General features: G+C 45.8%; 1 protein-coding gene across 1 annotated transcript in view; it reads right to left on the minus strand.

The window, feature by feature from the left end:
• BFSP2 (beaded filament structural protein 2) overlaps positions 1 to 22388 on the minus strand; it is a 76980-nt gene extending 54592 nt beyond the window's left edge. The window contains exon 1 of the mRNA XM_055570123.1: positions 21900 to 22388. Coding sequence (XP_055426098.1) covers positions 21900 to 22388 — 489 coding nt within the window. The remainder of the gene's footprint in view (positions 1 to 21899) is intronic.
• Positions 22389 to 24923: the final 2535 nt, after the last annotated feature.

A 24923-nucleotide genomic window follows, 5' to 3' on the forward strand; every position in this document is an offset into this window, starting at 1 on the left:
CACAGTTCATGTACTGTTGAAGCCTGGCGTGGAGAATTTTGAGCATTACTTTCTAGCGTGTGAGATGAGTGCAATTGTGTGGTAGTTTGTAAATTCTTTGCCATTGCCTTTCTTTGGGACTGGAATGAAAACTGACCTTTTCCAGTCCTGTAGCCACTGCTGAGTTTTCCAAATTTGCTGGCATATTGAATGCAGCACTTTCACAGCATCATCTTTTAGGATTTGAAGTAGCTCAACTGGAATTCCATCATTCCATTAGCTTTGTTTGTAGTGATGCTTCCTAAGGCCCACTTGACTTCACATTCCAGGATGTCTGGCTCTAGGTGAGTGATCACACCAGCGTGGTTATTTTGGTCCTCTTTTTTGTACAGTTTGTCTGTGTATTCTTGCCACCTCTTCTTAATATATTCTGCTTATGTTAGGTGCATACCGTTTATATCTTTTATTGTGCCCATATTTGCATGAAATGTTCCCTTGGTATCTACAATTTTCTTGAAGAGATCTCTAGTCTTTCCCATTCTAGCGTTTCCCTCTATTTCCTTGCATTGATCACTGAGGAAGGCTTTCTTATCTCTGCATTTTGGAACTCTGCATTCAAATGGGTGTATCTTTCCTTTTCCCCTTTGCCTTTAGCCTCTCTTCTTTTCTCAGCTATTTGTAAGGCCTCCTCAGACAACCATTTTGCCTTTTTGCATTTCTTTTTCTTGGGGATGGTCTTGATCACTGCCTCCTGTACAATGTCATGAATCTCCATCCATAGTTCTTCATGCACTCTGTCTATCAGACATAATCCCTTGAATCTATTTGTCACTTCCACTGTGTAATTGTAAGGGATTTGATTTAGGTCATACCTCAATGGCCTAGTGGTTTTCCCTACTCTATTCAATTTAAGTCTGAATTTTGCAATAAGGAGTTCATGATTTGAGCCATAGTCAGCTCCTGGTCTTGTTTTTTTCTGTATAGAACTTCTCCTTCTTTGGCTGCAAAGAATATAATCAATCTGATTTTGGTATTGACCATATGGTGATGTCCACGTGTAGAGTCTTTTCTTGTGTTGTTGGAAGAAGGTGTTTTCTATGACCAGTGCATTCTTTTGGCAAAACTGTTAACCTTTGGCCTGCTTCATTTTGTACTACAAGGACAAATTTGCCTGTAACTCCAGGTATCTCTTGACCTTCTACTTTTGCAGTCCAGTCCCTTATAATGAAAAGGACATCTTTCTTGGGTGTTAGTTCTAGAGTAGAAGAATGTGAGCTCGCCTTCTCCTGTGAGAACTCCAAAATTACAATTCGCTGCTGAACAACCATTGACAGGAGAATGTTGGATCCCATCAAAAAAGATACCCCATGTCCAATGGCAAAGGAGAAGCCCCAGCAGAACAGTAGGAGGGGCAAAATCATGTTTGGAATCAAGTCCCATACCTGCCAGAGACACCCGGAGGGCTCAAACAAAGCCTTGTACACACCAGGAGACCCCACAGAGATTGAGCCAGACCTGGCTTTGAGTGCTTGAGTGTCTCCTGTGGAGGTATGGGTCAGCAGTGGCCTGCCGCAGGGGGCAGGGGTTCTGGGTGCAGCAGATCTGGGTGTGGCATAAGCCCTCTTGGAGGAGGTTGCCATTAACCCCACCATAGAGCTGCCAGAACTTACACAAGACTGGGGAAACAGACTCTTGGAGGGCACTAATAAAGTCTTGTGTGCACTAGGACCCAGGAGAAGGAGCAGTGACCCCACAAGAGACTGATCCAGACTTGCCTGTGAGTGTCCAGGAGTCTCAGAAAGGAGGCGTGGGTCAGCGGTGGCCTGCTGCAGGGTCAGGGGTACTGAGAGTGGTAGCGGGTGCTATTATCTTCATTATCTCCAAACACCATTGTTTGGTCTCAGGTCAGACAACAGGGAGGAAACACAGCCCTGCCCATCAACAGAAAATTGGATTAAAGATTTACTGAACAAGGCCCTGCCCATCAGAACAACACCCCCTCCACTCTACCCCTCAGTCAGTCTCTCCCATCAGGAAGCTTCCATAAGCCTCTTATCCTTATCTGTCAGAGGGCAGACAGAACAAAAACCACAATCACGGAAAACTAATCAAACTGATCACATGGACCACAGTCTTGTCTAACTCAAAGAAACTATGAGCCATGCCAAGTAGGGCCATCCAAGACAGATGGATCATGGTGGAGAGTTCTGACAAAACGTGGTCCACTGGAGAAGGGAATGGCAAACCACTTTAGTATTCTTGCCTTGAGAGCCCCATGAACAGTATGATAAGGTAAAAAGATATGACACTGAAGGATGAACATCCTGGATAGGTTCCCAATATGCTATTGACAAGGAGTGGAGAAATAACTCCAGAAAGAATGAAGAGATGGAGCCAAAGCAAAAACAACGCTCAGTTGTGAATATAACTACTGATGTAAGTAAAGTCCGATGCTATAATGAGCAATATTGCTTAGAAACCTGGAATGTAAGCTCCATGAATCAAGGTAAATTGGAAGTGATCAAACAGGAGATAGCAAGAGTGAACATCGACATTTTAGGAATCAGTGAACTAAAATGGACTGGAATGGGTGAATTTCACTCAGATGGCCATTATATCTACTACTTGGGCAAGAATCCCTTAGAAGAAATGGAGTAGCCCTCATAGTCAACAAAAGAGTCTAAAATGCAGTTCTTGGGTGCAATCTCAAAAGTGACAGAATGATCTTTGTTCATTTCCAAGGCAAACCATTCAATGTCACAGTAATCTAAGCCTGTGCCCCGACCAGTAATGCTGAAGAAGCTAAGTTGAATGGTTCTATGAAGACCTAAAGACCTTCTAGAACTGACACCCATAAAAGATATCCCTCTCTGATTGCCCCTGCACAACTGCTAATTCCTTCATCCTGCAGTACTGAAGAGTTGGCTGAGCAGATGGTACTGGGAAGGCCTTACAATCCAAGCAGTTATTATCATTTTAAACACTACACACAGTGACATAAATTACCACTACAGTTAATTGAGCACATGCCTGGCTAGACACTAAGCTAAATGCTTTCAGTAAATTATTTAATTCCCATGACAATCCTGTAGGGTATATATTATTATCCACGTGTTACAGATGCCGATATGTTGAAATTCAGAGAGGCCAATAAATTTGTTTTCCATCACAAGTCCAGTCAATTGCAAAGTCAGATTTGAATGCAGGTCTTTTTGGACTCTGTAGCTTGTACCGTGAATCACTGTGAGGCACTGTCTCCTTCTGTCCTCCTCCCTCTCTCCTCTGCTCTCTCTGTGCCTGGCATTGTCCCAGGGGTTAGAGTCAGGACCTGTTGGACTAAACCTCTGCTCTTGGGGATGAATGACAGCAGTGGCCCCTGGGAGTGTGATTCTCATCTGTCTGAGAACAGGAAAAATATTCACTTGTATCCAGGACCACCTTTAGGTCAGGCATGATGCTGGGGGGTGTTCAAGCTGGAAATTCCAGGTGTCTATTGGCTACATAATCTGCATTTTTGTGATCATGGATCAGGTGTGGACTCTGTGCTCTCTCAGTAAGCCAATTTCTCCCCTCACTGCCAGTTAGCAAGACCTTCAATATATTCTGGCAGGTGTGTGTGTGTGTGTGTGTGTGTGTATGTGTGTGTGTTGGGGGGGGGGTCAGTAAAACTGATTCATCAGTACTGGAGCACAGGCACCACTTGACCCTTGAAAATGAAGCAGGTGGCCAACATATGCTGAACAGTCCTATCCCAGCCGGCCAACCAGCAGAGCTATGAAAGATTAGGGAACCAGGCTGATGGGAGGGCAGTTTCTTCTCTTAGGCGTCCTCCATGGCTTGGGGATAATGAGGAACAGTGACAGAAGGTCTAGGGCCAAGGCTTGGGAGAGCAGAGAATTTCACCCTCTCATGTTGTAAGTGTGATTTCACTTGGAGTGAAATGGGTTTGCTGCAGGGCACACAGCCCGTTAGCCCTGAAGTGAAGACAGACATGGGAGTCACCTGTACTTGGTGTCCATGGAATGAAGTAGAATCTGACCTATTACCTGTGTGTATGCAAGATGTCAGTTTGACCCAATCTCATTTAACAGTTGAGGAAACTGAGGTTCAGAGATGTGGAATAACTTGTCCAAGATCATACAGCAACTTAGTGACATTTACTGTGTTTCTAATATATAAATAGTACTCTCCTGAGTTCTCTGTACCATGTGTGTGGTTTCATACACCACACAGATTTGGGATCTGATTTCAAGTGCAAAAGGAAGTGAGGGTGAAGTGAATTAGGTGCAGAAATATTGGCATTTCTGGAACCTTTAAATGACATTTGAGGAAACAGGATAAAATGTTGGAAATTAAGACTGTAATGTGATAAAAACAATAGCTGATGTTATGGGTTGAACTGTGTACCAGTCAAAAGATATGCTGAAGTACCTGTAAATGCAACCCTATTTGGAAATATGAGGTTTTTACGGATGCAATCAAGATGAGGTCATTAGGGTGGACCCTAGGCCAGTGTGACATGGTGTCCTTATAAGAGGGAATATTGGACACAGAAACACAGTGAAAAGGAAGTTAGAGACTGAAATAATACATCTACAAGCCAAAGAAGGTCAAGGGCGGCAGGCCACCACCAGAAGGTAGAGGAAGACCTGGAACAGATCCTCCCTTAGAGACCTTAGGAGGAACCAACTCCCCTGACATCTAGATTTCCAACTCCAGCCCCAGAAGTGGGAGAGAGTCCATTTCTGTTGTTTTAGCCACCCTCTCTGTGGTGCTTCATTATGGCAGCCAGCAAACAAGTATAATAGAAAACCTCTTATTAAGTAGTTACTTTGCGGGTCATATTTCTCTGTAGATTTAATCAATATTCATTGTGTATCTACTATGTGCTAGGCACTGTCTAGGGTGCCAGAGAAAGATCAGGGAGTAGAGAGGCAGGAAGTCCCTGCCTTCTGGAAGCTTCTAGTTCCCTGTGTTATCTCACAGAATTCTCACAATTCTGTGAAATAGGGTCATCCCCCCTCATCTTGAGATAAGGGCCTCACATTAGGGAAGGACAAAGTTGGGCCTGGTCTCTGTCACTCTGTTCCACTCATTTACAGGGAGGTGCACGACTGATTCCTGGGGGGAGAAGGTGAGACAGGCAGGGGTGTGGGGCCCCAGCATTTCTGAGATCAGAGTCCTGTTTCCCAAACAAACCACGCCTTGGCCCAGCCTGGAGAGCCTTGCGTAGCCACATGTGAGGCAGAGATCTCGACTTGCCAGCTCTGTCTCCAAGTCCCCCCTTCCCCCACTGAGGTCAGGCTGCTCAGGAGGCCCAGTTTGGGCGGAGGATGTAAAACCCTGGCCCTGACAGCAGGCAGCTGCAGTTAAGAGCTGGGGCGTGGTACGGTCATCTGAATACAAACGTTCACAGTGAATCAGCGACCACCAGAGTGTTGCTCTGTAATCCTGGTGGGAGGGGACAGAGACAAGGCCTCCACATGATCGCATCTGAACCTAAAGGCAAGGTCAATGCTCTCAACCACATAAACTCAATGCGCTCCTTCCAGCCAGTGCTGTGAGGGACTGCTGTTTACTCACAACAGCTCTAGGCCTGCTGCACCCTGTCCTCTGGGTCCAAACTGTAAGCTACCCCATCATCCAAGAGCCCCTGGTTCCTGACAGCATCAAATACAGAACAAGTCCTTACTCTTAACTTCCTCCAAATTGCCCAGTACAAGCCTACACCTCACAACAAGCTCCTTGCAATCCCTCTTCCTGAGATGTCCCAGGTTCCCTCAGAGTGTTTCTCTCCTGCTTCAGGAAGCGATACACCTGACTTTATCCCCATATCTGCGTACTCTTAGTGGTCAGCCTGGCTGTAACTGGTGCCTGCCTCGCTCTCAGACCCAGGTCCTTCAGGGTCAGCACAGGGGGCTCCTCCCACTGGGCGTGGCCTCTCGCCTCCCAGGAAGAACCCTCAGCACTTCAAGGGGCCCCGTGGACCTAGGTGTGGTGGCAGCCATCACCCCTGCAAGGGAGACTGTGGCTCCACCCCGCAGTCTGTGGAAGCCTCTGATGTAGGAGAGCGTTTTCCAAGGAGCACCCCTCTCTCCTCCCCCATAGGCTCCCACCGGAGCTCCTCAGCTCCATTCAGATAAAGAGGTTCTGCCTTCAGGGCAGACTGCTCAGCACATTTTTCTAAGCATTAAAAAAATCACTGAAGAAGAAAAATAGAAATCCCTGGGGGGCCGCACCATTCCCCGACAGCCAAGCTATTAAACTTTCAAGTCCCAGTACTGAGCGGCCTGACAGCTGGAAGGCGCCCAGCCTCACGGGTCCTCGCTAAAGCAGTTCGTTCCAGTTAGAGCAAGCTTGGGTAAGGATCAATCACTGTTTCTGGCAGTTCCTCCCAAATTAGAAGAGGCAGAAAAGCAGAGAAAAAGGAGGCATATCCCAGAGTTTAATCTCCTCTCAGAGAAGGGCTCTCACTGACTATGACTCCATCTTATCAAACAGTAGGCACTCAGGGGATCACTGGCCCGTTTACCCTTCAGGGTCTTGGGTCTCTTATTTATTCTTTTTTTTTTAAGTCTTTATTGAATTTGTTACACTATTACTTCTGTCTTATGTTTTGGTTTTTTGGCTGTGAGGCCTGTGGGAACCTAGCTCCCCCATCAGGAATCGAACCTTCACCCCATGCATTGGAAGGTGAAGTCTTAACCATTGGACCACCAGGGAAGTCCCTGGGGTCTTTTAAATGAGTTTAATAGGAGGTTTTTCATAATTTTTGGGGGGCAGCCAACACTGAGTTGGTCCTGACTAGAACACTAACTCACAGAGAAACTGTATCTCTGTGGGCCTCAGTTTCTTTGTCTATAAAGTGGGTGTTAATGGCCTGAATTGTGGGCCCCCCGCCCAACGTGCATGTTGAAGTCCCAACCCCTAGCACCTCAGAATGTGACTGCATTGAAAAGGGCTTTTAAAAAGGAGATTAAGTTAAAATGAGGTGGTGGTAGTCTGATATAAGTGGGTCCTTATAGGAAGAGGAAGTTTGGACACAGGTCTCCAGTACTCTTGCCTGGAAAATCCCATGGATGGAGGAGCCTCGTAGGCTGCAGTCCATGGGGTCGCTAAGAGTCGGACACGACTGAGTGACTTCACTTTCACTTTTCACTTTCATGCATTGGAGAAGGAAATGGCAACCCACTCCAGTGTTCTTGCCTGGAGAATCCCAGGGACGGGGGAAACTGATAGGCTATAGTCCACAGGGTCGCAAAGAGTCAGACATGACTGAGCGACTTTTTACTTTACTTTACTATAGAGGGAAGACCATGCAAAGACGCAGGGAGAAGACAGCCACCTGTCAGGCAAGGAGTGAGGCTTCAGAGGGAACAATCCTGCAGACACCTTGACCTCGGACTTCCAGCCTGCAGTACTGTGAGAAAACAAGTTTCTGTCGTTTAAGCCACCCAGTGTCACGCAGTCTGTGGTAATTTTCTGTGGCGGCCCTGGCAGACTGATCAAGTGGGCACGCCTCCATTTTTCTGGGTGACAGAGACACTGTGGCGAGAATCCGCTGAGACAGTGAATAAAGCTCCTGGTAATATCTGCAGGTGTCACACTGATGAAGGCGCTACCTGAGCGCCCAGAGTGACGGTGCACACAGTTCGTCTCCATGGGTTCTATCAGAGAGCACAGTTCTTGGGAGGGAATCGTATAGAACTCCCAGGGCACCTATGCCCGCTCCAGAGGGCAGCTGGGACCTGGGTGAACCGCCTGCCCAGGGGTGCCCCCTGCAGCGAAGGCCTGGCCTGGCTGGCCCTGGGTGAACTGCCAGGTGCCTATGGGAGCTAAAATCCCATCAGGTGCAATTCAGTCTGCAGGCAGCACTTCTGGGGACAGGCCAGGAACCTGTCTTCCTCGTCTCATTCACACTTCACAGCCACACATGGGCAAAGAGCCTTTCCACCTTTATTAGGAACATAAAGCAGCGCTAGTAAGTTCAGAGTCACATCCCTCCCCAAGTAACAATCAATTTGTTTATCAAATAACCTTCCTCCTCAGAGTTAGCTGGGAACAGGCCTGAGCAGTGGGCCCTTACCTGAATCGGTCAGAGATGATGAAGAAATAACACAATTAAAGGCTGGGGGTGAGGCCTGGAAGTACTTTGCTCAGCCAGGGAGGGCAAGGGAGGGTGGGGCCTGGGTGCCGGGGGAGGGGCCTCTGTCCTTGGTGCTGGGGGACACAGCTCCAGCAGGTGTGGGCGGTGAGGGTTGTTTGCCTCGGGTGAAACTTTGCCCAGAGTCTGCTGAGAAGGGGGCCTTTTAAACTTTACTTCTCTCCCCATGTTTTCCTCATTGGTCCCTAAAATAGATAAATAAAAACTACCAGTTGGTCGGTTTTGTGATGGAGTTTTCCACTCTGTGCACATTGCTTTTTGTAACTTACTGATAATGGCTGACATAACTTCTCATTTCTGCTAAATAATGTATTTGTGACACTCTGCTCTACCATCTCGTTTACAACCAGGTAAATGAGTCTTTATGTGCTTTTTTCCAGCCAGACAACGATAAACTAGATTTTATTTTTCTAAATTGAGTCCTCAACTTTGGTAGATCAGCATAAGCCTTTTTGGGGACTGGGGTGGGTATGGATTACATTCTGCTGGGTTCAACCATTTTTTCAATAACTCGCTGGAAAGAGGCATCACATTTGTCCTTGGCACTTGCCTGGATTGTTGTAATTTAGTTCTTCTGGAAAGTGTAGGTCGGTGGAGGGTCTCTCCTGTTGCTCTTGGGGTTTTGTTTTGAGAGAAGGCTCGTTGGGAAAAGTCTTCTTTCCTCACACCTGGTTTGGTACTTCTCTGAGGCTGTGGGGGCTTCACCAGCCCTGGACCTGACTGGAACTCACCCCAAGTCACTGGTAGCAGTTTTATTTATAACTTTATTTTCTTTTAAGACATATCATTCAAATGGTGCAAGAGCCCAAAGTAAGCCTGTTCCCACCGTGTCTCCAGTCACCCAGCTCCACACTGGAAGCAGCCATTGCCACCACTTGTGTATACTTCCAGGGACAGGCTGCACTCCACCTTTCTTCCTCTCTCCCTCCCTCCTTCCCTTTCCTTCTTCCCTTCCCCTCTTTCTTTCTTTCTCCTTCCTTAAGGACCCCTCTCTCTTTCTTCCTCTCTCTCTTTTGCCTTAAACACAAATGGTAGCATAGCATAGATAGGTTTTGCAGTCTGCCTTTTGATTAAAAAAAAAAAATATATATATATATATATATTTAGTTTCACAGGTGGTTCAGTGGTAAAGAAGCTACCTGCCAAGCAGGAGATGCAGGTTCAATCCCTGGGTTGGGAAGATCCCCTAGAGAAGTAAATGGCAACCCACTCCAGTATTTTTGCCAGGAAAATCCCATGGACAGAGGAGCCTGGCAGGCTACAGTCCATAGAGTGGCAAAGAGTCAGACACGACTAAGCTACTGAGCATGCACCATAGTTTCTCACTGGGACATAACAAGCTTCCTTCTTTCTTATAACTGCAGAGGAGTCTACTGCATTATCTAGCTTTATGGGGCATTTGGGCTGTTTCTAGTATTTCACGTCAGGGTTCTGATTTGAAACCTTAGACCGCCTGCTCCTGTATTTAGCCCTCACTGCCCAGCCATTCATGGGCTGCCTTTTGTGTGCTGTGTTGCACCACTCTTGGAATAGACAGCAGGGCAGGACTGCGAGAGCTTGGCGCTTGGAGGGGAGACCTGCAAACTGCACGGCACTCTCACCCCCCACCGCCCTCCAACTAGGGGACCTGACAGAACTCTCACACGGCTTCCGTCTGCATCCAAGCATGTCCCTAGGCTGACCTCAGCCCACTTAAAATGCCTTCCTGAGGGAGCTCAAGCTCCCCAAAGAGTTTACTGTTCCAGCCTGACAACAGGCCCCTGCTCTACCTTTTCTTAGACAACTACTTTGGGAAACATGGAACTGTAAATCTTTTCTCTACTGTTTTGAGATATGAATCTCCTACAACTCAGAATGTTTCCTCTAGGACCTGGGAGCTGTCTCTGTGATATGCAAACATTTGGGGACATAGTTCCCCCTCTCCCAGTTCCTGGTGTGATGCTAATTTCAGGGGGCTCCTTGCTCCAGTCTGTGCCCATCATAAAGATGTGAGATGTGTGTTTCTCCTCTGGATAAGTGCCAGTTAGCGAACATGGATGGCCAGATCACCTGGACCACCCTCCTCAGCCTCCTTCAGCATTCTCCTGTAGCACACCAGCATTTAAAAAGCCTCCTACCTTTTGTTTCAGTGGAGTTGAGCTCAGTTCTATTCTGAAGTCTCTCTCTCCTACTGCCGTAGTCTGAATATTAATAAAACCTGTTTTGCTGACTTATAACAAATGTCCAATACAGACCTTCCCTTTGACAGTTGGGAGGTCAGCTCCAAGTGCAGATTGCCCTGCAGGCGGTCACACCTGGTCCTAATTCCCAGCTTGGTCCACGCTGGGCCTGGGTTGAAGGGTCACCCTCTGGCAGGTTCTTTGGGTCTCACATTTGGTCTCCATTTCTTGGGGGTACCTCTGAGGGCTAGTCAGTACCCCGCTCCTCAACTTCTTCAGTGTCTGTGGTTTGAACCTCTCATGTAAACATAGTTGTTTATGTTACCACCCACTTAATGTTGCGATCTTCTCATTTATTCAATTCTACAAACTTAATTGGGTATTAAGTATGCTCCCAGCAATGTACATATATTATTTCATGTTATACCTACGGATCAATCATTTTTATTGTGAAAATGTCAAACATATATAAAAAGAGAATGGTATAATGGATCCCCGTATACCCATCAGCAGTATGATTATAAACACATGGCTTTTTCTTTTCTTCTTTTGTTATACCAATATCCCCTCACATTTCCATCCTGTCCCAGATTGTTTTAAACAAATCCTGGATATTATTTCTTCTTCAGATATTTCAGTATGGCATTGCTAAATTATAAACATGCATCTTTTAAAAAACCACATAACTTCTACAAATCTAAATATACATAGCATCTAAAAAGTAAATACAATTCTTCAATAGCACCAAATATCCAGTTCCTCTTTCTTCACTTGTTTGATATATTTTTTACAGTTTCTTTGAAGAGTGGTCCAAATAAAGTCCATTTCAATGGGCTGATATGTCAATTTAATCTCTTTTAACTTATAGATCCCCCATCTCTCCTTTTTCCCCTGGTAATTTTTGCTTGCTGAAAAAATTGGATGGTTACCCCTGTAGTTTCCTACTGCCTGGATTTGCTGACTTCATCCCCATGGTGTCAGTTAACATGTTCATCTGACCTCTGTATTTCCCGTAGTTCTTTCTTGAGACTTAATCACTTGCAATTTTCTTGTTTGTTTCTTTCTTTTTTTGGCAAGGCTACTTCATAGGTGGTGTTGCGTGCTCCATCAGAAGGTACAAGTCTGCTGGTCTTTTTTTGTGAGATTAGTAGCTATTTGATTCTTGTTATTGCCTAGATACATTATTTGCAAAGTGGTGATATTCAAATGCTGTTTTAAGAATTACTTTTATGATATACAAATAAAATTAATAATTACATTCTTATTTGTTTTTAACTGTAATACTTCTACAAAATGATGCTTCCTCTCTTTTTTTTCTTTTTCTTCTTTTTAAAACTGCAACCATGATATACCTATAGTTCTTATAGGAAAGTCAGGAAAAATGTCTGGCTCATTATCTACCAGTTTTCAAAAAACTGAGTTGGTTCCTCAGAAGACTCCAAGGTGGATTTTGGAGGAGAAGAGTACAATACTGAATGCATAGATTTAAACATTTTTATGTATTTCAATCTACTATAGTTAATATTCTTATTGGTATTTTGCCATCTTTGATTAGTGGGGGTTTATTCAAATTGACTATTAAATCTTTTAATGTGACTCTAGTAGTTCTTTATAGTTTCCTTGGTTCCTCAGACTCATTGCCCCCAAACCTGGATCTAGCCATTTCTCCAAGGAGCTTCTGTTCTTATAGTGAAAGATGGTGGTTAGAGACCAAAACCAGAGGCTAAAAATGCTCAGTACCACTGGGTTGGCCATAGTTTCTAAGTCTTTTCACTGATCAGAGTTAGGAAATGGATATATATTTATTTTATGTTGACCTACAACCAACAACATGATTACTGAAATAATTTGAAATTCTTTTTGCAGTACTCTTCTGCATCCCCACTAGGGATTACTGTGATTTTAAAAGTCACTTGGAATAGTTCTTCTCTGTGTGATTATACCATAAGTTTGAAACATAGTTGGATTCATTTGTTTCTTTTTCTTTTTGATTTTTAGAGCTTTCTCTTTAAGATTTTATTTTGTTTTATAACTCTCTAAAATATTTGCATGGTCCCAAAGTCATCTCCACATAACAAGATAAATTAAAACAACTCTAGTGTCTATTTCTTTTCCCTCTGCCTGCTTCCTGTAAGTGATCATTTAAAAACATGTTAAAAAAATTTTTTCAATTATAAGGCAATATGTATGCATGTACTCATATCCCTTCCTCTTTCTTAGATAAGTGGTCAATAACATACATATTCTCTCCACCTTGTAACCCAACAATATATCCTGGAGATTTTCCATAATAGTTTACAGAGTTATTTCTCATTTCTTTTGTGGACATATAATTCACAGCTTATTCAACTAGTCCCTACTGATTGGTAGTTGGGTTGCTTCCAATTTTTTGCCATTATTCATAGAATTGAAATAAATAGTCTTATGCATACTTCTTGTTCATGTTTTTGCCAGTGTGTCATTGGGAGAGAGTCTTAGAAGTGGGATTGCTGGATCAACTTCAATATACATAAATGCATATAAATTTGTATAGATATTGCCAAATTCTTCTTCACAAGTGATTACAATATTTTCCATTCCCATCAGTATTATATGAACTTCCCTAGAGCTTCACCTGGGCTTCCCAGGTGGCACAGTGGTAAAGAATCCTCATGACAATGTGGGAGACGTAGAGACGTGGGTTCAATCCCTGGGTTGGGAAGATCCCTGGAGTAGGAAATGGCAACACACTTTAGTATTCTTGCCAGGAAAATCTCATGGGCAGAGGAGCCTGGCGGACTATAGTCCATGGAGTCACAAAGAGTCGGACATGACTGAGTGACTGAGCACAGCAGAGCACAGAGCTTCACCAACAGAACAGACTGACACATTTATGGAGCTTTGCCAATCTGATAGATATAAATGGTCTCAGGTAGGTTTTCATTTTGTTTTATTTTTTATATTTTACTATTATGACTGAAATTGAGCATTCTTTTATGTGGTTAAAAATCATTTTAACTTTAGAGAGGAGAGTTCAAGATGGGGGAACACCTGTGCACCCGTGGCTGATTCATGTCAATGTATGGCAAAAACCATCAAAATATTGTAAAGTAATTATCCTCCAATTAAAAGAAATTAGTTGATTGTAAATTTTTTTTCTTTTTATTTTTTGTATGTAAACAGTCTATTCATATCTCTAGCCCACTTAAAAATAAGAGTGTTGCTGACTTTTTTTAATCCTTAAATTTTAAATGCTGTCTGTATAATGGAGATATTAACCCTTTATATTCTAAGTTGCAAATACTTATTTTTTAGTTTGCCATTTATTTTTCAGTTATGCTTATGTTGTTGTTTGAGAATGCAAAATTTAAAAAATTTTGGTAATCAAATTTATCAATATTTTAAAAGATCAGTAAGTTTGCTTTTAGATTTTGAATTATATCAAGAAAAAATGTCCCCACAGCCAAGTTATAAAGAATTTAGCCTTGTGTGGCTTCCTCTTTTACATTTAAATCTAGAATGAATTTGGAATTGATCCTAAAATATAGTGAGGAATGGGTATGATTTTATTATTTTCCTTATGACTATCCAGTTTCCTGAATACCACTCACTGAAAAGGCTTGGTTGCAAAGGCTGCCTTGATCAATACTAATTTCCATATGCAGTGGGGCTTACTTTTAAATTTTGTCTTACGTTTCAGTGGCCTTTCTATCCTTTGTTTGCTTTAATGATTGAGACTTTCTAGTATGTTTTATTATCTGAAAGAGCTTTCTCTTCTTTTTTAGTTTTTCTTCTTGGCTCTTCTTGCCTTTTTCCTCTTACAAGTGAAATTTATAATGAACCCATCTAGCTCTAAAAAAGCAATGTTACTATTTTAAAAATTAGAATTGCATTAAATTTATAAATCAATAGGGAGAACTGGAATCTTTATGCTTTCAAGTCTTTATATTTCAGTGCAAGGTATTTCTTTCTATTTGGGTCTTTCAGGAGAGTTTTATGGTGGTCTCATATAGATTTTGGACATTTCTTGTTAAATTCATGTAAAGGCATTTCATTTTATTTTTTGCTATCATAAGTAAGATTTTTCTCTTTCATTATATCTTTTTTGTTATTTATAGATACAATGGCATTGACTTTTAATTTTTTAAGTAACCTGGTACTTTACTAAAATTATGTTATTGTTTGTGGTAAAGTTTTCACATGGAACCTTTCGGATACTCCAGGAAGACCAACATTTTCCCTCTTGTATTCAAATTCTTGGTGCTTTCCAATTGTTTTCTGATCGAATTGACTACTACCTCTGACCAGTGTTACACAGTAGTAGAGACAGTACTCATCCTTTTTTTAATTTCTGCAGGAAGGCTACCAGTGTTTTCTTCTTAGAGACAATTTATCATTGAAGAAAGTGTCCAAATATCCTCATTATCCAGATGAGGAATCGAGATGTAGAGCGATCAAGAAAGAACTTGTCTTCAGGTCTGTGGGGCCTCAGTCTCCCCGGCTTAATAATCCCCAGTCTTTGCAGGACATCCCTATTATCTAGACTCCTCTGCTGGCTTCCTCAACATGGACCTGACGTTTTAACAGATCTTAAGAGATTTAAGAGTGACTAAACAGCGTGTGGGAAGGGCCTAGAGGCCCCAAGTGACAGGACTCAGTCTCTCCCTTATTTTCTTCAGCAATTCTGCTCCCTCTGAGAGACTCTATGTAGCAAAAGAAGAGCCCTCAAGAAATAAAAAACAACTTTTCTTAGAAAGCAGCTTACTGACCACCTGTATTACTCAATCAAGAGCCTTAGGCCTCCTTCCCCTCGCCTGTTCCATCCAAGGAATTTTTCCAATCTTACACATCACTCTTCCTCAGAGGAACTCTCAATGTATCTCTCTCTCTTTAGTTACATTTCTAATGATCCTTCAGTGTCCCTTATAGATCTGCTAACAGAGTGACTACCTCACGGGCCTGCTCTCACTTCATTGTATCTATCGAGAAACAGACTGAGTGGTTTATCTTGGGTAAATGTATTCAAGCTTTTACAGGTTCTAAAACTGCTCAGGTTCTTCCTCTCTCCGCCTTTCAGGGATACTAGGTTGTGAATCACAACAGTGACCCTGTGGCCTTTCATGTATTCAGTGGGGAGGGTTCTTCTCATATCTTTTTTTTTTTTTTAAACAAAACAAAAAACTGCTAGGACCCCAAGTGCTGTGAGGAGAGAAACCTGGCCTGGATCCAGATTCCCTGTTTCTGGTAGTTTCCCCAAATAGGTAGATCCTCAGAGTATGGACTCCTTCTCTGCAAGGGACAGAAAGAGAGACTGTGAGAGTGGGGGAAATATTAAAATCAGGCCCATTTGAAATTTGAATCCTTTTGCCTTTCAATAGTTTTGACTTCTCCTTGCCTCCAGCTGACAGCCCTCGCCATTGGAGGTATAAGCCGCTGTTTTCTCCCATGGAGACCACTAATTTCAGTGGAGACTTAAGCCTCCACGGTCCCCTTTCCTCCACCTGCAGCCTCTCCACAGCGCTGGCCTCTGCTCACTCCCGGTGCTTTGACTATGTGGCTGCTCCACCTCTGTTCCTACTCTTCTTTCATGAGCAGCTCTGAGGCAGGGATATTGCCCAATTCCAAGCTTGAGGTTGGCATATTTGAGCATGAAAGGGCCTGATGTTGCCGCCAGAACTTATTATCAGCGTTATTCACTTGGCATGAAAAGTCAGAGCACTAAGCAAAGCCAGAGAGGGAAAGGACCACCTTCTGCCTGAGCTGGTACCCGGGTCCTCCTTGACCTCTTGGCCACCATCTGGGAGTTCTTCCATCTGTTTTACTGCTGAGCAGAAGTAGCTGAGAGTTTCTATTCTAACACAGCTGAGTCGCTGAGAGAGACGTTTGGACATTAAAAAGAACTTCATATACATTTAACTCTAACTAGGACAGGCTTCATACTTTGTAAGTCCCAGTGTAAAATGAAAGCACAGAGCTCCTTGTGCTTTCCTGCTTTCAAAAAGCAGGAAAAGGGGTGCCTTGAAAGGTATTAGAATTTTCCTTTCTTTCTATTTTTTCTCTTGACCTGTCCTACTCATTTTTGCTGTTTAATTTTGTAGTCCTTTGAGTACAGGGGCAATCAAGGCACAGATGCAACCCACAGGCACCTGGGGGGCCATGCCCTGTGATTTGGGGGAGCTGTGAGGGCTGCTACTATGGGGTTACCCTTCCTGCCAGCTACTGGACTGATGTGCTAGATCCTGGCCAGGGATGGGGAAGTCCAGCCAGGCATCTCCCTTTCTACAGACTGGCCACCCTAACATGGAGGACAACAGGCCCCTAAGAGTACTGAACCTCAGTAATGCTCTGTAGGCACCTGGATCGAGGGTGGGTGAAAGGCTCACCTTTCTCCTGTCAGTTGCCTGTTGAATGCACTGTGGTGCTGCCAGTCTCGGATCTGCCCCCCGAGACACCACCCTGACCCTCCCTGCCCCTGTGACCAGGCCTTTGCTGGGGGTGGGGCAAGGAGGGGAGGTCAGAAGAGGCCTTGAGTTGCAAGGGGTCACAGGACCTGGCTGTCCCAGAGAGACAGGGGAGCCGAGGCTCCAAGTCCCTGACACACGCTTCACTGTGCCATTGGACTTCACTTACAAAACAAGAATTCAAAGAAACAGCTAGTGAAAGTTTCAATATGGCAGCTGCTGCTGCTGCTAAGTCACTTCAGTTGTGTTCGACTCTGTGCGACCCCACAGACGGGAGCCCACCAGGCTTCCGCATCCCTGGGATTCTCCAGGCAAGAACACTGGAGTGGGTTGCCATTTCCTTTTCCAATGCATGAAAGTGAGAAGTGAAAGTGAAGTCGCTCAGTCGTGTCCGACTCTTAGTGACGCATGGACTGCAGCCCACCAGGCTCCTCCGTCCATGGATTTTGCAGGCAGCTACTGAGACTTAAACCCCAACTTTGGGGCCTATTAGAGTTTGGGCTCCATAGTGTGGCAGTGGGTCTGCCCCCATGAAGCTGGCTCTGACTCTGACCCCAGTTCTTCCAAGGCTGATAAACTTACACAGTGAAGTGGAAGGGAGACGATCTCCCCAGGCTGCTCACTGGACTGCTGTGCTGTGAACTCCTGAGCCCCCGTCCTGGGTCACGTCCCATGCTGGGGCTTTGTCTACAGGGACAGCACTCTCTTTCCCCCTCTCACCCTCTTCCTTGTTCTTCTGAAAGTACGCCTGTGTCTCCTCGAGGCTGGTGGTGAAAACTCCTGGTGGAGGTGGAGAGGCTGTGGGAGGCTCCGGGGCAGAGGGGCCTCTTCCCAGGAAAGCTCTGGGAACTCTCCATTAAAACTATCCCCTCTCAATCTTTTTTCTTTTTCCTTCTCAAACAGCTACAGAAGTGTTGGACATGAAATCATGCTTGGTACTTGCTCTGAACTTCTCCATTGCTCCTAGAGCTGAGTCTGAGAAAGTGTCACTGAAATGGACTTCCCAGCTCAACCTACTCGTGGGTGACAGGGGTCCATGTTGGATTCTGTTGGGGGCCCAGGCTAGGGAGAAGGTGACATTTTTCTCTAGGTGTCCAACCACCATTCAGCCCCTTTAGGGCTCAGTTACTGAGAGCTTGACCCCAGGCCTCAGTGCTGGTTCTGAGGGGCCAAAGAAGATCAGGGAGGACTTCACAGCAGAGGTGCCATTGAAATAGACTTGAAGGATGAGGAGGCGGTGCACAGAGGGGAGGAAGTGGCTGCAGGTGGAGGAGACTGGGCTGCCAAGGGGAGAGGGTACAGGAGTGTTGTGAAGTGTCGGGAATGCTGGGGACAGGTGTTTGGAGAGACAGGCAGGAAGCTCCAGGCCAAGAAATCCAAGTGAGGGCAGAGGAGCCCAGGAGCACTCGGCATGCGTGGCTGCCTCTGAGCCCCCATGAGGAGAAGGAGGCACATTCTGAAACAAATGGACTGTGGAGGTGCGGGGGGCTGATCACTAGGCCAAAAGGGGGAGAGTGCCTGGGGGACAGGTCCCTCCTGAGCCCTATGGGGACTGGCGGGTGGGAGTCTAGGGCTCCATGACCTGCACCCAGGGAGGCAGTGGGCCCCACTCCCCGAGGGAAAGGCATCATTTCTCAGTGCCCAGAAGCTGGGCCTGCTGTTTGGGGATAGATAGGGCTTAGGAGGGAGCGATCTCCTGCGGCCCTTGGGTGATGAGGACACTGCTTGGGGATCGGGGAGTAAGGGGTCCTTTTAAGGCCCTGAAGGGGGCCATGGTCCCAATAGCAACCCCAGGGCCTGTGGCCCAGCTCCCAGGGGGGCGGGTCCTCTTTGAGGACACCACGCTGCACCCGCACAGCCCTTCATAGTCCATGCAACCCCCCTTCACATCTTATTTCAGTTCATGCTCATAGTGGCCCCTTTCCACTGGTGAGGTGTTCATCCATCTCAAAGACAGGGAAAGGGAGGTGTGGGGTGGATGTGCCCCTCACATGGACCAACCATGTGAGGGGCAGAGCCAGGATTTGAAGGGAACGGGTCCCTCTCAGTGTTGACCATCGATCGTGTATGTGGCTCTAGGTATCTGCAGTGCCAGGAATGAAACTGTCTTTCTAGGCTGTTAGCCACTGATTTGACCAAGTACGTGACATTCAGTTAACCCCCTAACAGCTCCACACAGTAGATACAGTGACGCCCAAATTGCAAATGAGGAAACAAGCTCAGAGAAGTTACATAACCAACTCAAAGCCGCCCAGCTGGAAGGTAGCAGAGCCAACATCCAAATTCAGGTTCACCTGACCTGTCCATGTGCCTAAGTGAGTCTAGTATGTGAGGGCCTAGACACGCAAATGACGCAGGACAACATGGCAACCGCTGCAGTGGATGTGTGTGCAGGCTGTCACGAGGCCACAGAGGAACAGCAGGCCGAGGGCACACGGTGTGTTCACAGCCTCCCAGGTGGGTGGTGTGGCTGGGACAGAGGTGACTTTGGGAGGGCCCTGTGGACTGAGCTCAGGGTTGTGGATTTAGTCCTGTCGGTGAGGAGAAGCCCAGAGGGTTCGGGCAGGGTTATAATGCAGAATTTGCATTATGGATTGCATGTGTCCAAAAGATCACTCTGGACAAGAGATCATTCCCCTTCTCCTCTGGTGATTGGGTGGAGAATACCAGGTGGAGAGAAGGTGTTAGTAAAGCTGAAGGGGGAGGCGGATAGCCCACATGGGTCAGTTTTGCAACAGCAACAGAGGAAAAACTGTGTGTCTTTCTCAGATATGTAGGATTTTCTTATTTACTTATTTATTTTTTTGGATGAAACAGAGCTAGATATGGCTGGAGGACTGGGCCATGTGAAACAGAAATAATTCCATTTTACAGGTTGTTCTAACTGAATCTTCAAGTCCGTGTTTCATAAAAGAGGAAAAAGGGAACTCTGTATTCATAGCTAGAATCTCAAGTCACTTAAAATGAAAATGGCCCCTATTTGGGGGCTGACTGTCTTGGTGTCTAGCCCACAGCACTGTACCTGTACCACTCTCACTATGCATTTTTCTGATCTGTAGTCTACCTACGGGCAGGACCTATGTAACTTATTTATCTATGGACTTGTTGGAATACCCATGGCATTATTATACCCATTTTATAGATAAGGAAACTGAGGCTCAAAGAAGTTGGGCAAGCTGCTGAAGCCTCTGAAGCCAGATTAAGTCAGTCTCTGTTGAGTATGGACTAAGTTTTGTCACTATACTTTTTGACTTAGGAATTGGGACATTTGACTTATGAAAAGTCTGTGTGGGAGCTGAGTGTAAGAAATTATCTGGCAGGAGCTGAAATATCGGAATATTCCAATAAAGAAATATTCAGTTCAGTTCAGTTCAGTCGCTCAGTCATGTCCGACTCTTTGAGACCCCATGAATCGCAGCACACCAGGCCTCCCTGTCCATCACCAACTCCCGGACTTCACTCAGACTCACGTCCATCGAGTCAGTGATGCCATCCAGCCATCTCATCCTCTGTCGTCCCCTTCTCCTCCTGCCCCCAATCCCTCCCAGCATCAGAGTCTTTTCCAATGAAATAAAGAAATATTGGAATAGGGGCATTCTGGTGGCTTGTAGGACACAAAAATTTGGTATTATTACTGTTGGAGAACCCTGGAGGAATGGCTGGCTGAGATTTGTCAGCTTCAAGGCCCCAGGCTGCTCTGAGATGGCTCTCCTCCCAACACAGATGGATGTGAGCAGAGCAGCAGCTCTGAGGAAGAGCCGAGAGGACAGTGTTGGGTGTCATGTGTACTGTGCTGTCTGCTGGGCACCAGCTGGCAGTGGAGAAGCCTCCAGGGGATGAAGTGGGAGGCAAGAGGGGCAAATGGGGAGCCCCTGAGTGTGTCTGCCCAGCATCACCCAGTCACACATGAATGAAGGTCTGTGATGTTCCCCTGGGGGCTGTGTGCTGAGCCCCAGGGTGCAAGGGGTCTGAGCTGGCAGTTCCTGGCTCGGCTAGAGGCTGATTTAGCTCAGAGGGATGCCAAGGCCAGCATTTGTGGGAGGAGGGGAACAGAGAAGCCAGCCACCACAAAGAGACATGAAATGTGCAAAGCTAGCTGCGGGCCCAGTGTCAGAACCACAGGCTGCAAGCAGACGTGACTGATGATCTCAGCATCCTGCAGAACCACCCTGGAGAGCAGGTCCTGACCAAGCAAGGAGGAAACCTCTGTGCCCTGCCCTGGTCAAGGTAGCCACTGGCCACTTGTGGCTGTTTAAATTTAAAGGAATGAAAATGAAATAAAAGAAAAATCTCGGTTCCTCATTCTCATTAGCCACGCATCAAGTGCTCAGTAGCCAGAGATAACTAGATGGTATGGATACAGTACTTTTCCATCATTGCAGAACTTCTATCCAAATGTAAATTATCTCAGTAATAATTTTAGTATTGATTATATGTTGAAATAACATTTAAAATATAATGAGTTAAATAAAATACACTAATATGAACCTCACATGTTTCTTTTTACTTTTATTACTGTGGGTAATAAATTTGTCAATTACCTGCATGGCTCAGATTTCTACAGGACAGCCCTGAATTGATGCAAGTAGGAACACGCCTCCATTTAGCCATCGTCTGTAATGCCACAGCCGTTGGGTGGTGCTGATGGCTGTAAAAACCATTCCGCTTGATGAAGGCTGTAAAAACCCTTTCTTAACACAAAGTTACAGAGTCAGCCCAGGCTGAGGGGAGAAATGCAAGCTTTGGAGATGGAAAAATTTAGGTTCAAACCTCAGCTCTGTTTCCCCATTGGCTGTGTGATTTTGGGGCACATAACTTCTTTGTGCCTCGGTTTTCTCATCTAAAAATGCAACCAGTGAACGATCCTCTGCACAGTACTGCTTTGAATCCTAGAGGAGACAGTGTCTCGGAGGGTCTGGCATGGGCCTGGCCCCGAGGGCACCTTAATAAATGGTGCCCCCTTTTATTCTTTTTATCACTGTCATTAATGTTTTTAGCATGGAAGTGTAAGGGGTTATGGTCAGTCTCTCTGGCCTCAGGCCACTCACTTCCTTGCCCCCTCCACCTCCCACCCCACCTCAGCACCCTTTCTCTCTTTAATGACCCCCAGAGATGGGGCAGCAGGCAGCCAGTCAGCATCCTCTCTCAGGCACTCACCTGCTGGCAGCTGCTGGCCCATGAGGCCCGGAGGGCACCCCAGTTCTCTGATCGCGTAGCTTTGCTCTCCAGGTGCATGCGCAGCTGTGCCTCCAGCTCCTGGCTGATTTTCTCCAGGGCATGTACCTTGGCCATGTATTCCACCAGGCAACCCCCCAGGTCCTCGACGGCACCAAGGTCCCTCTCCAGGCTGGGAGCAGGTGCCGTGGCCAGGCCTGAGCTCCGCAGGCCCTGCAGGAAGACGCTGCTGATGCCCAGGGCCCTGCGGGTCACGCGGGCACCCAGGCCACCTGTGGGCCCACTGGGTGTCATCCCTACATAGACTCTGGGTGTTCGGACATAACCACTCACGGCAACGGTCCTGGAAGCTGGGAGGCCGTCCAGGGAGGACGGTGACTGAGCTGCCCTGAAGGACACCTTGTGCCTCTGCAGAGGCATGCTGGAGCTGGCCTCTGCGGGCGCGTCCACCACCACTCGCCTGGTGCTCATCTCCCCTTCTGCCTCTGCTGTGCCTAGGGGACTTACAGAGCACAGTGGTTTTTGGTTTCCAGCCCCAGCATCCCCGTGACTGGGCCTCTCTGGAAGCTTCCCTGTGCCAGGGCTGCTTTGTCTGCTGTTTTCCATGAGTTTCCACCATTCACCAAGCTGAAAGGGAAATGGCCCGCCCAGGGCTGTGTGCAGAGAGGCGCTCAGGCGTTCTCAGCAGGATCATGTGCCTGACCTCCTAGATTTTTCTGTGGGTGGTGGGGAGGCTGGATCCGTGTAGGCTGTGGGGGTGGCTCATCTGGGCCTGTGTATTTCACTACCTAGGAGGGCAAGGCTGACACCCAGCAGTCCCATTTCACAGATGAGAAAACTGAAGCTCAAGGCCATTAGATCAGAAGTAGAGAGAGTGGCTGAGGCAGGACTGACTCCAGGTGCTTCAGGGCTAACGTCAGTGCTCTCCAGCTCTACCTGTGCTGCGTGTGTGACTGTGGACATGTGCCTGGAGATGACTGTGAACCAGCCTTGGTGGGAAGCAGCCTCAGGGACTCAAAAGAAACAAACTAAGCCTGTTGCCTCTTCCAGGCTCCCTCAGACCCAGCAGCAGATCAGGTCCCTGCCTGGCGCCTTTCTGCCCCCAAGCATGGTGTTTGTCAGTTGCTTGACCTTGACCACATTGCTTCCCTTCTCTGCACCTTATTTTCCATGCACGGGCCTGGGCTCTAACTCGCTGATGCACTAGAAAGGGACTGTGGGCAAATTCAGTTCTTACACATGTTGGCCATACATGCTCTGGATGTTCCCTGTGCCTTGGCTTCCCCATCTGCCAGAAAGCTAGTACACATAAAAAGAGGTTTTCTGGTTAAAAATCTTAAAGGGTGCTCCAAGCTAGTATTGGATGACACCCCCTGAGCTTTAACTTATGCCCTCAGTATCCAGAAAGGCTCTTGCAGTCCCCAGTGTAACAGAATGGACCTGAAATCCACTGCATTTAAGTTTAACCCTAGAGAAAAGAAGTAACCAAAACCCAGATCCTGCAATGTGGGGACGCACCTCGAGGAGAGAAGGGGAGGTGGTGAGCTGAATGCAGCCGGTACTGTGCACATTCCCATGCTTACTACACTGAGTCCTCAATTTGACCTCAGGAAGCAGGATCAAGGTTGACATGCACTGCCATTAGGGCTGTGCACTGCACAACTCCAGGAGTATCATCACACTGCCCAGGACCACCTGTTCTCAGTGTGTGTCTCACTGTGTGATGACAGTCCTGAGAGCTGCGTGACTTACCTGAAGTTTCCTGTCCAGGAAGTGGCAGAGCTGGGATGAGAAGTCTTCTTCTGACTCCAAGTCCAGTGACTTATCTAGAATCCCCCTGTCTCCTAACACCCAGAAAACAGGGTACCTGCCCAAGGTCACACACACAGAGTTAAAAAAGCTGGTCACTTACTGGAACATTCTATGTGCTCTTTCCTTTTTTCCCTCCTCCTACTTTTTCTATTTGAAATGACATGGAAAGTACTTTATGAATATCAATGTTGAATATATGATTATCAGGTTAAGTAACCAATCAGATCAAGTAAAGGCTGACAGTGCCCCTTGTTTATTTAGATGAGGCTTTCTTGCTGTGAACGGAAAGCACCCTTTCTTGATGTACCTGAAGGCCCATGGCTCCCACTAGTCTGCATTATAATGACATCCTCCTAAAACAGGTGATGCTAATGGGCCCCAGGAGCTGCAGGAATTCCAGGATGGATCATTCAAGAATGAACGGAGGGCTCAAGCCACAAAAATTGTTTGCAATAGTGCCACGTTTAGGCACTGTTACTCTGTGAAATGGTGACACTCTGTGGTCAGGTTAACTTCATATTTCTCTGACTGAAGATATTTACAATATGGTCCAGAGTCCAGGGAGGGGCAGATGAGGAGGATGTATCTTGACACCAATATCTTCAAAGACCCATAGACAAATGACTTTTGGGGGAGAAATCCCAAGCATGGCCTAAAGAATTTGTTTTAACAAATGATAAATGGCTATTAGCTCATCACACTGATAAAAATCCAACTTACTGTTAAAATAGATACAGATGGATACATGGTGTTGGTACTTAAGGAAGACTTAAAAGTTATCTAAAAATGAAAAGAATGCAAAATGTATTAGCAACTTAATGCTCTGGCTAATAAAATAAGTTTATTTATATATACATGATAGCTGAATTCTGTGTATAAGGAAAAATAAGTCATACATCCCACATATGTATATATAACATATGTATCTCTGATTACATATATTATATATAAATTCTACTTTACAAACAGATTTCTTTCTCTATATACACACACACTGATATTTTAAATGCAATCACTGACAGAAATATTATGATAAGTTTGAAAGATCAGACAGCAATGCGCTGGGAAATGAGTCTCAGAGCAACATGTAACCTGCTTCCTTGTGGGTTGAAGAGTCTTTGAAGAGAGACAATCACCAAACTCATGTTAAGTACATTCATACGACATTGAGAACACACAAGTTTAAAGGCCATT

Source organism: Bubalus kerabau, chromosome 2 (assembly GCF_029407905.1).
Source record: "Bubalus kerabau isolate K-KA32 ecotype Philippines breed swamp buffalo chromosome 2, PCC_UOA_SB_1v2, whole genome shotgun sequence".
Taxonomy (NCBI): Eukaryota; Metazoa; Chordata; class Mammalia; order Artiodactyla; family Bovidae; genus Bubalus; species Bubalus kerabau.